The 15,386-nt window shown below is 44.0% G+C and overlaps 1 protein-coding gene across 1 annotated transcript; it reads left to right on the top strand.

The window, feature by feature from the left end:
* The first annotated feature begins 723 nt into the window (after positions 1-723).
* On the top strand, positions 724-15,154 carry LOC143923546 (uncharacterized). The gene is made up of 4 exons (XM_077447305.1): positions 724-1,379; positions 9,405-9,492; positions 11,155-11,226; positions 12,928-15,154. Exons 1-4 carry the CDS (start codon positions 1,040-1,042, stop codon positions 13,190-13,192), a joined length of 765 nt encoding a protein of 254 aa, XP_077303431.1. The 5' UTR covers positions 724-1,039; the 3' UTR covers positions 13,193-15,154.
* Positions 15,155-15,386: the final 232 nt, after the last annotated feature.

Raw genomic sequence — 15,386 nt, 5'->3', positions numbered from 1 at the left:
CATAACCTGTTAGAAAGTCTATATATAGCCCTACAGAACTGGCAGTACACAGTTCACAAGGGCTTTGCTGTTTAACTGCAGACATTTAACAAGAACTTTATTAAACGTAAAATTACATAGAGTTTCCCATAGATGCAGTTACACACTTCTAAACACTGCCACCTATTGGCTGAAGAATATATCTGTAGTTCTTGTACAAATATACAAGAACAATTTATTCCAACAGTTGTGAACATCTGACCACCACACCTTTATGAGGTTGTTGGACATCAATTTTAAAAACCATGGCCATTAATATAGATTCCCACCTCTTCGTCTTTCTGACTATAACATCCTCCACTTTTCAGGAGAGGCTTTCCATAAGAATTTGTTGTGTGTCTGGGGAAATTTGTGTCCATTCAGTCAGAAGATCATTTTTGGTTCACAATTGGCATTCCAAATCACCCCAGTGGTGTTCAGTAGAGTAGAGGTGGGGGCTCTGTGCAGGCCATTGAAGTTCCTCCACACCAAACTGGTCAAACCATGTTTTTATGGAGCTGGCTTTGTACACGAAAAGCCTGACAAAAGTCCTATCTGTTCCCTACTCTATTCAAACAAAATTTGCATACAGTTGAACTTGAAATAATGGTCCACCAGGGGCGGACTGACCATTGGGCCACTCTGGCACTACCCGAGGGCCCCATGCCACTAGGGGGCCCCATCAGGGTTGCCAGCCTCAGTAAAACCAGGCACAGTATGTAAAAATTTGTGTTTTTTTTTACATCTGTCTCTGAAATGTCCCTTACTGACATCCTTTTGGTCTAAAAATACAGAGATTATAGCTGCTCTAGCGCCAATAGAAACATGTCTGTGTATACTGTGTGATTGTATACTGTGTGTGTGTGTTTGTGTATACTGTGTGGCCCCATAATCTCTGATTGCCTGGGGGCCCCATAATCTCCTATTGCCCGGAGGCCCCATGAGTTGTCAGTCCGCCCCTGTGGTCCACCATAGACCCACTGGTTTGGCCAACTAAAGAAAATAGAATTCCTAGCTAAGGATGTATGTGAGATCAAAAAATGTGAACTTGATAATGATTTTTCTTTTCACAGACCAGGACAGAGAGCACTTCATTGATAGACACCGGGCAGCTCTGATAAGCCGGGTCCCCAGGGTGGAGTCCATCCTGGATGATCTCCTGCAGCATGGTCTGTTGACAGATGAACAGTATGACACTGTGTATAGTATGCAGACATCCCTGGACAAGATGAGACAGCTCTACTGTTATGTCAGAACTTGGACTAATACCAACAAGGACATCTTCTGTGAGGTGCTGAAAATATATAATGGACCACTCATCCAAGACCTGGAAAACTCTGAGATTGTACCAAGAGCCAAAAGTAAGTATCTGTTCTTTACAGATTGATAAACATTACGCATTTGAAACATTTAGTCAGAAACCTGCAGGGCTGATACCCCTGCAAAATACCTTTGGGTGCTATTATGGTTCCTATACCTGAATGTCCACCACAAGCCAGCAGAGCTTGGCAATTAGTCACACCTAGTTCTGGCCACGGGGGGCTATTAAATCCCACTTCATTGACCACCCATTGTCTCAATATTTGTGTTGCATGTACACATATGCATGTGTGCTTTCACTGGCATGCTTATTGGTTCATGCTTTATATGTTTTGTCTTATTAGTGTTGGTGTGTTCAAAATAAAAAGTATTGTCTCTAATTTGAACAGCAGTGTGGTTTACCTTTGTTCAGTCAATATATGTGGTCACACTAGAAAACAGGTTACCTGCAGTTGATTTTTTGACAAACATATATGTTCTCTATTTTACCATCCTAAGGATTTGTTATTCTGTTCAGCCATATTAACGATAATGCCATAGGACTTTTAAGTTGTGAAATGTACTGCATCAAACCGGACATAAGATATCTACAACAATTGTTTGAACATCAAAATTACATAAAATATTCCCTGAATGCATATGCTACATTTCATATAGGCGATTATGTACATTTCCACATATCAACCTTTTACCATCCACTGTACAGTATGAGTATGCTTATAATACTGAACAAACAGTTCTTTTACTTTCCAAGATTGCTAATAAGTAACAATAGGATGGAGATATTGTTCAACATGTTTCTAGGAACCCAGTCTGCTTCATCAGGAAGGATGACACAACATCAGTGTGGGTCAAGGCAGTACATATATTTTCTCCAATAGTAAAAGGGGTAAGTGCCCCAGCTTGGTCGCTGTTGTGGGAACATCAATTGGTCAAGTTCAAGGGCTCATTTACCAGGGCAATGCTGTCAAACGCAGGCTTTTTAAATTCAAACTCAGTGCAGCTCAAGCATGCAAGTCTGAACACAGGTGTCTGCCTCTAAACTGCTCTGCCTGCAATGCAAACACATTACCAATAGGGTCTGCTGTATTCAGAGAAACTCCATGCAAGCAGGTCAACCACAGACCACTGAGGTAAACGGGAATCTGCTATTCTGCATTTTACGTGCATTGCAAATGCAACTAAACAATACTGGTGTACAAAACCCCTAACCATACTAGCCCAATAACCACCCCCCACTCCCACACCATCCAGTTGTTGGCACATGCCATCATCAATTACCACCCCCAATCCCTTTCCTCTGTATAAACAGGAACATATTGCTTAGCAGAATGTTCTCATGGAGTCACCGGCTGAGGACAGCTAAATGCACATCTGACTCTCCATATAGACGGGGGATATGCAGTTAGCAGACCTCCAGCTGTTACAAAACTACAAGTCCCATCATGCCTCGGCCTCTGGGTGTCATACTTGTGGCTGTCAGAGTCTTGCCATGCCTCATGGGACTTGTAGTTCTGCAACAGCTGGAGGTATGCTAATTACATATCCCTGATATAGACTGAAGAGTGGCTTTAAATGAACATATATTTAAACTTTCATTCTATAGATGACTATGCTATGACCAGACCTATCTGTAAAGGATGCCCTCTATCTGGGCATTACGTAGAGTCCTTGTCAAACAGCTTAATGGCTTGTTTCTACTTACTTCAAAACAAGGCTTCACGCACACGTTTTTTAAAGCCCTTTGAATACCAGTCAAAGCACCTAAAACCAGTCAAATCACTAAATAAAAGGGTTAACTTACAGTTCTGTTTATACCTTGTGTTAGCTTCAGCTTCGCTTCAACGGTTATACCCCATGTCACTTTTGCGGTGCTTCAAAGTGTCTTCAAAGCCTCCATAGCAGTCTATGACACTCGCTTGAAGCACCTGCATCTTTTGGGCAACTTTATTCAGCTTTAGCTTCGCTTTGTTTTGGAGAAATTGCAGGTATGAGATATCCACACACAGGGAATCTGCCAAGGTTCAATAAAGCTTCAAAAAAGCTTCAAAAATCATCACTGAAGCATCATCAAAGCATCACTGAAGCATCATGGAAGCACCACCGAAGCATCATAAAAGCAGCAATGAAACATTGCAGAACCATTGCAGAAGCATCAAAAGCACATTAAAAAAAAGCATGTTGAAGTGGTAGGCACTTTAATGTGTGTTAAATTCAAAGTAAGTGTAAATGAGTCCTTAGAGACACAGTCCTCTTCCCTACTCTTCAGCCAGCTACTGTTGAGACCCAATGTCAGGGAAATAGGCGTAACCTTGCACGGTACGATCGCGTTAACGCGCGTCAGCAAACAAGAAGGCGCTATATGGTTCCGAGACGAACGTCCCAAGCTGCGTCTGATCGAGTGCGAGTACGCGGTGTAGGACGAACGCATTCCGTTACACGTCGTAGGCGTACGAACGCTACGGCGCGCACACGACGTAACCCAGCCACCCTGCCTATTTAAACGTTCACCTGACAGAGCCTCATCGCTGGATTATCGTCAGCTTCTCCTGAGTACCTGTGCCCGTGATTCCTGCTGTCTGATCTCCCGTTCACCGACCCGGCTCGTTTGACCTGCTTCTGTTGATTCTCCTGGCTCCGACCTCTGGCTTACATCTGACGCTCCCTGTCTGCTCCCAGTATCCGACCTCGGCTTGGCTTGACCTCCGCTCTCCGGCTCTCTGCTTGGGACCTGTTGTTCTGACCTCTGGACTGATCTTCCGTGTTGACCCTCGGCCTGGCCTTGACCCTGCCATTGGACTTCCTTGCACAGTTGCCCCAAGACTGATCATCGGCTACTGCTACCTGGCAACCTGTGCTACTGTGGGCACTGCATCCCTGTGTCACCTTCAGGGTTGTACTGCACTCGGCCGCAAGGGGAGCCCTCTCAGCATCTCGGCCTCCCTACCCGGACGTGACACCCAAGCTGGAAATTAAAAGTTAGTGTACTTAAACATATTGCCAATTAATCTGCATGCACTATTACAAGCATTCTCAACCTGTGGCCCATGAATTAATTTATAAAAGGTGTAAAAAATAAATTAAAAAGCATAGCAGGGAAGTGCATGCCCTGGTGCAGGGATATGCAATAAGCAGACCTCCAGCTGTTGCAAAACTACAAGTCCCATGAGGCATAGCGAGACTCTGACAGCCACAAGCATGACACCCAGAGGCAGAGGCATGATGGGACTTGTAGTTTTGCAACAGCTGGAGGTCCGCTAATTGCATATCCCTGCCCTAGTGCAATAGACGCTTTTATGAAGCAAAGATAAAATGACACATAGTGCACTCACATGTTTCCAGAATGACACCAAACTCATCACACAACTGAGAGAATCCATCTTCAGAACACTTCAGATGCCACTAGATGTAATCCACTCAGCTAAGGGCACCATTCACTGTGTCTCTGTGTTAGGAAAGAAAGGATGCTTGAAAAGGAGGCCACACCCCCAAAATGCATCATAACTATAACAACCCACACAGCCTCCTTTAAATGCATGCCGCTCGATTGAATGATTGCCGGTCCTTTATAATCCCAGCGGTTGTCATGCACAAGCTGCTATCGTGGCCGGCTTCCCGCTCTTCTCTTTCCTTCCTAACAGACAGACGCGGTGAGAGGAGTCTTTAGCCGAGTGGATTACATCTAGTGGCATCCATACAGGGGTTCTGCAGGTGAATCCTCACAGTTGTGTGATGAGCTTGGTGTCATTCCTGGAGCATGTGACTGCATTATGTGTCATTTTATCTTTACTTAATAAAGGGAGTTTATTGCACTAGACAGAGAATGCGCTTCCCTGGTCTGTTTTTTGTTTAGATTGTCCACAGTCCGATGGCTACAACTGATAAACCATTCCAGATCATTTCATTGTCACCTGCGACTGGTTACCAAATCACTTAAGTGGCTCACAATCCTCAAAAGGGTGGGCACCCCTGCAGTATTAGGTAATGCTAGTCAAGTGTCCAGTCCCTGAATGCTCAGACCCTACAAGCAGCAAGAAGAAATGGGCAGCAATATCCTCTCTGTGAGAGACTCACCCGGGACAGGGGCTTTTTGAGGGGACTGAATGCTAGCCTACCGACTATGGGCCCTGGCATTTGAGTGAGCTACAAGCATTTAGGAAGATGTTCAATTATGTAATGCAAAACTACATTATTAAGGACGCCATGATGGTCTCTGCCAGCTTGGGACTTAGTGGACAGATCTATGTGAAAAGAAAGATGGAATGAGATCTGGAAAGCCCTGGGTCTCCTGTTGTCTACTAGGCTGAGGAGGAGGGAAATCACTGTTTGTATTGCTAATTAACTCACCTATTGTCTGTTTTATAGCAAACCAATGTAGATTGTTTTTATACTTGTAATAATGTATATTGTACCTTGTAAGCTCAAAGCCGACAAGTTTGACCTGCAATGAGACCTCTGAGTTATCCAGGTGGCTAAGTAACATAATGTTTAAAGTATATGTCGGCTGTTGTAATTATATTCCTGTGTACTGGTTGTGTTGTTATGGTAATTTGATCAGGGTGGGGGGGTGTACTCCTATGGGGTATATATTTTGTGTGAGTATGTTCAAATAAAAGAGTTCCAGCTTTGCAGCCAAACGAGTCCTGCCTAGTTCTTGGTTGCAAAAGGCGGCTATAATATCTGATATTGATGCTCAGACTGTAGGAGGAGGTATACTGATGGAAGCACTCAAGAGGTGTGTGGGACGTTCTGTCACAACCAGTCCCAATAATACAGCTGTGATCTCCCACTGTACAATGGTCCATTGATTATGTTTGGAATGATCCTGGTTATCCTTGTTGCAATATTGGTATCACTTTAGTAGCAGCGCTTCCTGGCCCTGCGTCCACTGACACATTTGCGTCAAACACTGCTCACAGGTCTCCATCCCTGGCTCTGGTCACTCACCTTATGGATAGTCTGCGTGCACCAGGACTCACATGCACATTCCTGCTCCCACACTGCAAAGAGAAAAAGTGTAGCTGAATAATCTCAGAAAACCATCTCCACTGCTCCTCCTTGCCCTATTGTCTCTTGGGAATTATAGTGCAAAGGGCCCATAAGTTCCACAATATGGATTACTTCCAGGACTGCAAGTCCCATGATCCTCAGTGTTCTGCATAGAAGTCCATAGGCTTTCCTGACTTAAGCCCTGGGTCTCCCGTTGTCTACTAGGCTGAGGAGGAGGGAAATCACTGTTTGTATTGCTAATTAACTCACCTATTGTCTGTTTTATAGCAAACCAATGTAGATTGTTTTTATACTTGTAATAATATATATTGTACCTTGTAAGCTCAAAGCCGACAAGTTTGACCTGCAATGAGACCTCTGAGTTATCCAGGTGGCTAAGTAACATAATGTTTAAAGTATATGTCGGCTGTTGTAATTATATTCCTGTGTACTGGTTGTGTTGTTATGGTAATTTGATCAGGGTGGGGAGGTGTACTCCTATGGGGTATATATTTTGTGTGAGTATGTTCAAATAAAAGAGTTCCAGCTTTGCAGCCAAACGAGTCCTGCCTAGTTCTTGGTTGCAAAAGGCGGCTATAATATCTGATATTGATGCTCAGACTGTAGGAGGAGGTATACTGATGGAAGCACTGAAGAGGTGTGTGGGACGTTCTGTCACAACCAGTCCCAATAATACAGCTGTGATCTCCCACTGTACAATGGTCCCATTGATTATGTTTGGAATGATCCTGGTTATCCTTGTTGCAACATTGGTATCACTTTAGTAGCAGCGCTTCCTGGCCCTGCGTCCACTGACACATTTGCGTCAAACACTGCTCACAGGTCTCCATCCCTGGCTCTGGTCACTCACCTTATGGATAGTCTGCGTGCACCAGGACTCACATGCACATTCCTGCTCCCACACTGCAAAGAGAAAAAGTGTAGCTGAATAATCTCAGAAAACCAGCTCCACTGCTCCTCCTTGCCCCATTGTCTCTTGGGAATTATAGTGCAAAGGGTCCATAAGTTCCACAATATGGATTACTTCCAGGACTTCAAGTCCCATGATCCTCAGTGTTCTGCATAGAAGTCCATAGGCTTTCCTGACTTAAGCTCTCTGGAAGGAAAAACAAAACATCCAGCATAGCAGTCAAAGTGAAAGTGAAAGCAGCTGCAACTGATGCCCTGGCATGTTCTCAACATTCTTGTAGCCAAGCACCTGGCTACACTCCTGTGGCTGATCATACCACTCTATTTGCTGGAGCAGCCTTTCAGCAGGCAGGAGTAATCAACCACCAGTTTTAGAGAAAACCTTAAAAGTCCTAAAAAAAAAAAAATTGATTGCATCTCAGCTGACTACAGTCCAGGCAACAATAAATTTAGCCAGCCCAGGGCAGGGGTGCTACATATGTTTCAGTTGGCACAGCTGGTCTTACCTGCAGTGGAAAAAAACATATGTCCAAATTCTATAGCACCGTCCTTACTTTTTAGTTTTTGTATTTCCAAATCATAGACTGTAGATTAGCTTATATCTTGATATTACAACTCAGGCTATAAACAAAATGTAAATGGGTGGATTGAGCCAGCAACACTGTAGTCTGTATAACAAATTATCGGTGACTGGTTGCAAAGGCGTGACAATAAAACAAAAAAGCTGACACATTTCGGCGAAAGCCTAATGCCGCGTACACACCAGCAGACTTTTCAACATCCAAAGTCCGACGGAATGATTCCGTCAGACTATTCGATCGTGTGTGGGCTGCAATGGACTTTTGATTCGCAAAAGTCTGACGGACTTTAGAAAATGGAACATGCTTCAAATTTTTCCTACGGAACTCCGTCGGACCCGGTCCCTCTGAAAAATTTGCTCGTGTGTATGCTATTCCGACGGACTAAAACCGACACTAGGGCAGCTATTGGCTACTGGCTATGAACTTCCTTATTCGAGTCCAGTCGTACGTCATCACGTTCGAATCCGTCGGAGTTTGGTGTGATTGTGTGTGGCCAAGTCCGCTCAGTCGAAAAGTCCGTCAGAACTCTGTCGGAACTCCAGCAGAACTCCGACAGAACTCCTTCGGGAGTCTGTCGGACATAAGTCCTCTCGTGTGTACGGGGCTTTAGTCGTAGCATCATTTAGGCTGGGTTCACACCTATGTAAATTGGATGCGAATTTGTCCGCATCCAGTTTGCATGGCAGGAGATTGTGACCGGCTCTCTATGGAGCCAGTTCACATATCTCCGTTGCGGGCCTCGGATCGGCTTGTATGTCTTTGGCTTCGTTTCAGGGCCAAATTCAGGTAAAAATTTGAAAAAGAGAACAGGGACGCACCCTGCTGCAAGCCACATTCCCCAGCCTAAAACAGAGATGGCAAAAATAAAAATAAAATGTATGTACAAACTCCACCCTAGAACAAATTTACATAATAAATAAAAGAAGTTGATTGATCAGGTAGGTAATACAATATTACCATTATGCAGGCACGGAAATTAGTTATACTCTCTGCACTAATGTGTGTGTGTGTGTGTGTGTGTAATATAATTATATATATATATATATATATATATATATATATATATATATATATACACACACCACTAACTAACCTGCCTAATCTAGCTCAAGTTCTCAATCTCCACTAGCAGACTATACGGGGCCGCCATGTAAGCAGCCTTATATAGCATGAGGCATTGGCTTGACCAAAAAAGGCACCCTGCCTTTGGCCAATGATAGCTCTCACAGCAGATCGCGCTGTGATTGGCCAAAGCATGCAGGTCAGGTGCATGCTTTGGCCAATCAGCAGCTGGAAATGCACTGCGATCCTGCAGTGCATTATGGGGTGCTCCGTGGCTCTCAAATTTTCCACGAACGCCCCATATGCCCGGTTCATTTCCGAACAAACATCTGATGTTCAAGTCGAACTTACATTTGATTCAACCATCAGGGCCATGCCTAGTATACAGACACATTGAGCCCAGGCACCTGTGTGTGGGTCTTGCAATCAGATTGAGTGTTCTTTGTTGTGTGCGCTGCTCCTCTCAGACTTCGCTTTATAAACAAAATGTACCTTCTCCCTCAGAGCCGAAGCCAAAAGAAACCCGCACAGGAAATGCATCATCACCAACAGAGCCTTTGTTTAAACAGGAAGAGAATGCAGAGAATAACGGGTAAATGTGTGTCATATTCAATCCAATTTACATTCAAAAAAATTCATGAGGTGCTACAGAATTAATGGGGTTGACAACTTTTTTTCAAGCCAAACCGGAACACTTTAGCGGCGCATAGCAAAATTTTTTGTAGTATACACTATAGGATTGTAAAAGGCCTGGTGACACCTCTGGTTGTCCCAAGGAGAGTAGTAATGCAAACAGTGGGTGTGGCCAAATTGCATTAACAGTGGGCGGGTTTAAAGGGCATGGTTAAATAAAACAAAAGCATTATTGTACCAATTAAATATGCTTAGATTGCTGTGCCACAAGTAAGAGTCTTACAGACCCCCTGTCGTTTTAGACGGAGTGTGGTGAATGCTGAGTGCAACCCATCAAAATTAATAGGGTTCTTTTTAAATGCCCTACAACTGCATGCAATGCACATGGTTGTAGTGTGCTGGTGCAGGGATCAAGGGGTTAAAAGAAAGTTCACACAAATACCTATAAGTATAACATTTAATTAAGTAATGACAGATACAGATGACAATAGATATAGAAAATATACCAAGAATTCTTAACTATGCTGTTTCCACCACGGAGTCCCGCCCGCTTTCATGACGTGACCAGATAATCAGACCAGATTCATGCACAATGCATGATGCAGCTCTGATACAAGACTGAATGTTCCAAGTTACAACTGTAATATATAGGACTTGTATGTAAGGAATGGCCAACTCCCACTGCAAGCAACAACACTATGACCCTTTAATGGACTTAAGGTCAGTTTTCAGTGACATTCTTTGCTATGAGTCAGGATATTAGAGGCTTTCCTATATATTTGTGAGTGAAATGACTTTAATAAATAAATGTAAAATATGCAATTTACCTATCCCTTGGCCTGGTAGTCATCCCCGATGCTCGTGGTGTAGGCTGGTGTGGTCAGGTCTAGCACAGAATGCCCCCCTACAGATCACACTCCTAGGCTCGGGTCACCTTGGAAACACTGGACTCTCCGATATTACTTGACAAAACAGAGAAGTAGCAGACTTGCCACAAGTGACAGCTGTAGGGGTGACACAAAGTACATGTGTCACTCCACACACAGTGATGGCAGCACTGGTGCTATAAGGTCCGGCAGCACCAGCAGCCCACGCCCACGCTAGGCTTAGGAGGGCACCACACTTCAGCTCCCATCCCCTACATCAGCCGGACAACAACACAGCAGCCCAAAGCCCCCCATCCCGTGGGAAGTTCCTCAGAGGGTACAATCCAGCCATTGTCACTGGGAGGGGAGGAGCTGCCATTTTGTCATACATTGGCTAAAGAATGGAGCAGAGGGAAACGTGACCGTCAACCAAATGTTGTGGCTGCGACTGTCATTATAGGAAGCCAGGCACACTCTGCCTATGCTGGGCTTGGGAAGCCACAGTCGGGTCTAAATAATGTGTCTGGGTTTCAAGCATACTGAAACACAGACATATGATTTAAAACCAAGACTGTCCAGGTGAATCCCAGACAGGTTGCAACCCTAAGTTGAGCATGTGGGCAACAGTGGCTGTTAATAGTCTTTAGCCATGTCCAAACCAATTTTTCAGTAACTGTAGATATATTTGGGTATTTTTGAGCACACATATGACCTGCCTGTTTTATCTTTTTATTGTTCCATAAACTTGCATACAGAATGCCTACAGGAGTCTCAACTTCAGGAGCAGGTTCCTCCAGGAAACCTGAAAAGAACGCTAAAAACAAAAGGTAATTGTGTTTCACTTTTAGTTCTGTGCCACCCACCAGCAATCCTCCCTTATTGCTATAACTACTTAAAGCTTTTACCTTGTTGCAAAAAGCTATTGGATGGCATTTTTGGCTGGTATCATTAAAGTGACCCTGTCTAATGAAAAAATGATCCAAATTATACTGTCCTGCAATAAAAGTGGTATTGTACTTTCTGGTGGTCCATGTCTAGCACTTCCCCTCCATTCCAGAACTGCAGCCCCCATCAGGGTCTGGCATTTGACTCTTCTATGTGTGTCAGATGCCTGTGTCCACCACCACACATTGTAGCTCCATCCTTCAACCCCTATGTCATCACAGGACACAGCAGTGAAATGCGGTCAGAGAAATCATGGGACATAAGTAGCTGACTGTAACAAACAGCCCAATGTCTAGGTCAGGAAATATAGCTAGTTGATGTTTCTTCTGCTTTAGCAGCCCCAGTTCCCATAAGACAAGCAAGCGTATTGGTACTTGGTTCCCCCCAGGTCTTGGAACACAATTCTATAGTTCCTGGTCATACAGCTCTGGAACTGGATGAATGAGACAAGGAAGGGCACCTGTGTATTGAGGCTGGTCAGGCAGAAGACAACAGCTGGTAGCCAACTGCTGGGACAGTTCAGGGTCAGGACAGGTAGGCATAATCTAATAGACACTTTCAAGGTCAAGGCAGGTAGACAGCAAGTGTAAGCCAATAGACTCTTCCAAGGTCCAGACAGGTAAAAATTAAGCGTAATCTTTGAAACAGTCCAAGGTCAAGTTCGTGCAGCAATCCAAAAGGGTAGTCCTTGAGGGGGTCAGCAATGAGGAATCCAAATGACAGGTAACACAGCAGGCAGTGCACAACAGGAAGAAAGTTAGGTAGCAGGCGCTGGGCCCTGGGCTTGTTATACTTAAATCTGGCACCAGAGAAATGTAGTCAGTCAGAGCAGGGCAGCCAGAAGTAAGGATATGTGGATGCTTGCCAATAGCACTGAGAAAGAAGGCTAGGCAGACAGAGCAACCTACTGCCTACCAATGGGGACACCCAGGACGGCCTGCTGCCACCAGCCAATTGGTGCGAAGTAGGCACTCTTCTCATTGCGTGGCAACAAGCAGGCGAGAGCTGCTGAGGAGGGCTGCAGCAGAGGCAGGAATGTCAGACACGCTTATACTTTTAACACTGACTCTCCCAGAAGTGTTGAATGCCAAAGACACTGGTAAAGACTGTTGTGTTGGGACAGTGGGGAGGTAGGAAACATGGGCACGTGGAGAGGTTAGTATACTACCTCTTCCATTGCAGGTCACCATTACACGTATTATATTTTCCCCTGACACCATCAATGCTCAATTTTGTTGATTGATTTGGATTTTTTTAAACTCTCAATAATGGAGAACTTCCTTCTTATAAGACATTAGAAAATAAACTAGAAAGCTATGCTTTACCTATGATACTCTGGGTTGAATTAGCTATGCTGTGATTATAGGAAAGTAGGCCAGGTGGGATAATGTGATAATATAACCCAATACAGAAACATTACATTGGGTGGCCTCCTTTGGCATAGAGGCAGGAAGTACATGTTTTGGTTGTAATTTTATCTTAACAATCATTGAACAAGTTCCACATGTCAGATGCCCTCTATCCTAAGATATGCTATGGTTTCCAATAGAAAGGCAGAATATTACCTTTATTTCTTGTTCCAGACTACCACCCACTTACCTGAGGGATGCACTAACCTGTTTATGTGCGGACATCTTCACGGATCCGGTGACCCTGCCATGTGGACATACCTACTGTATGGCTTGCATTAAAAAAACATGGGAGAACCAGCATGAGAGAGAAGCGTCTTGTCCTGAATGCAGAAGACCGTATCTGAAGAAGCCTGAGCTACATAGGAACTTCAGACTGTGTGAATTAGTGGAAGCTCATTGGCTTCAGCAAGAAGATGCTTTTTATAACAACGAATAATACATTGCTAATGTAGGAGGTCATTACAATATACATAGATTAATAACACTTCATGTAATTATAAGCCTTTCTCCACTCTTTGAAAAAGAAAGTCGAGTTTATTTTCTGTGGGTGAATATGCGTTTTTATTGTTGTAGTCAAAGTAAACCTCCCCACAAATTTTGCTCACTTGCAGATCTTCAAATATTCTACATTTCTGGTGGTGTCAGTTGCCCACAGCCCCGTGTTGTGGTTCTGTCTATTTGTGTTTCATTAGTGTGTACCTAGGACAGATCAACATGTCAGACCACACAGTTCACTCCCCAGTATCCATATAGCCAGTGAGACCTGCACTCCAGTACACATATCTCACTCCCCAGTATCCATATAGCCAGTGAGACCTGCACTCCAGTGCCCATGTCACCTGTGAGATCTGTACTCCTGTATACACACACACACACACACACACACACACACACACACACACACACACACACACACACACACGTGTCTTACCCCCAATGCCCATGTCACCAGTGAGATCTGTACTCCAGTACACACATCTCACTCCCAGAATCCAGGTCAACAGTGAGATCTGCACTCCAGTACACACACACACCTCACCCCCCAGTGCCCATGTCACCTGTGGGATCTGTACTCCAGTACACACACACACACACACACACACGTCTTACCCCCCCAGTGCCCATGTCACCAGTGAGATCTGCACTCCAGTACACACACCTCACCCCCCAGTGCCCATGTCACCTGTGAGATCTGTACTTCAGTACACACACACACACACGTCTTACCCCCCAGTATCCATGTCACCAGTGGGATCTGCACTCCAGTACACACACACACACACACACACACACACACACACACACACATCACCCCCCATGCCCAAGCCACCAGGGATATCTGTATTTCAGTACACACATCTCACTCCCCAGTATCCCCATTGAGATCCCCACTCCAGTACACACATCTCATTTCACAGTATCCATGTCACCAGTGAGATCTGCACTCCAGTACACACATCTCACTCCCCAGTATCCATGTCCCCAGTGAGATCCGCACTCCAGTACACACATCTCCTTTAACAGTATCCATGTCACCTGTAGAGATTAGCTCAGGCATGCTCCAAACTCATCTCTACCCAGACTTCTACCTTGTGCTTTCTTTTTTTGCTCCAATGAGTCTCAGGCTGGGTTTTTTCCACCACCAAAGCCCACATCTTTTTTTACCTGACCTGTGGGGCAGGAGTGACCCAGCCTGTAACTCACTGGCCAAGTATATATTTCTAGCACACATAATCTTGTCACTTCAGTTGGAGCCTTAGTGGTGGTTCTTCATCTGTACCAGATGATGGAGTGTGGAATCCGATTGCATGTGTCCCATCAAAGACATATTAAAAATATACAGTCCGTTTTTTCTGGATATTCTTTTGAATTATAGGCATCTTTCTCACCCAGCTGCTTAGCATTTGCTCAGGATCCGTTGCTTTTGTTTGAATGCACTATGGATTAGTCTGAAGTGGACAACAAGCTGAAAAGTAATATAATATACATCTTTTTGTAGCCTGGCCCATGTATGCCCTCTGTGGCTACACAGAACCTCCTTCATAGCAAATTTGAACTCTTTGGTGTGCACTTTTGGTAAGTGTGATGGGGACCGCGAGATGAAAGGAGCCTTGAACCATGATGCATGAATTGCTGTTATTACTCATTTATTTCTATGATGAATCACTAATTGTTTTGTGTATCTATTGTTATTAGAGCTGTCCTGAACATTGGTGATTTGTATTATCCCCTGAGGAAGTCATTGTTGGCAAAACATGTAGAGATGTGCTAATCATCAGTGACTATTCCCTATACAAGGATACTCTGGCCAGTACAATACGTTATATAGTTACTCTGCTTATTTTTTAAATTGTATGTATATCTTTTCTGTGTAATAAATGAAATGTATATATTTTTATCAGTTTTGCATTTTTTTGCCATATGTGGCACCGCTATAATCCCTAAAAACCCCTTTTCTATCATTTTTACTACTGTGAACTTTTGGGTCACTCAATCCACCCGCATTGCAATGTCTATACTATGATATATGTCATTTAAATGTGATAACATTTTACATATGTATTAAGGAAATTAAAATATTATACCTAGATAGATACATCCCCTCTTCTTTGGGAACATTCATCCAGAAA

The sequence above is a fragment of the Lithobates pipiens genome, unplaced genomic scaffold (assembly GCF_037356315.1).
Source record: "Lithobates pipiens isolate NorthernLeopardFrog02 unplaced genomic scaffold, aLitPip1_a1.2 Scaffold_22, whole genome shotgun sequence".
Taxonomy (NCBI): Eukaryota; Metazoa; Chordata; class Amphibia; order Anura; family Ranidae; genus Lithobates; species Lithobates pipiens.
The sequence above is the reverse complement of the archived record's forward strand: the minus strand, read 5'-3'. Positions and strand labels throughout refer to the sequence as shown.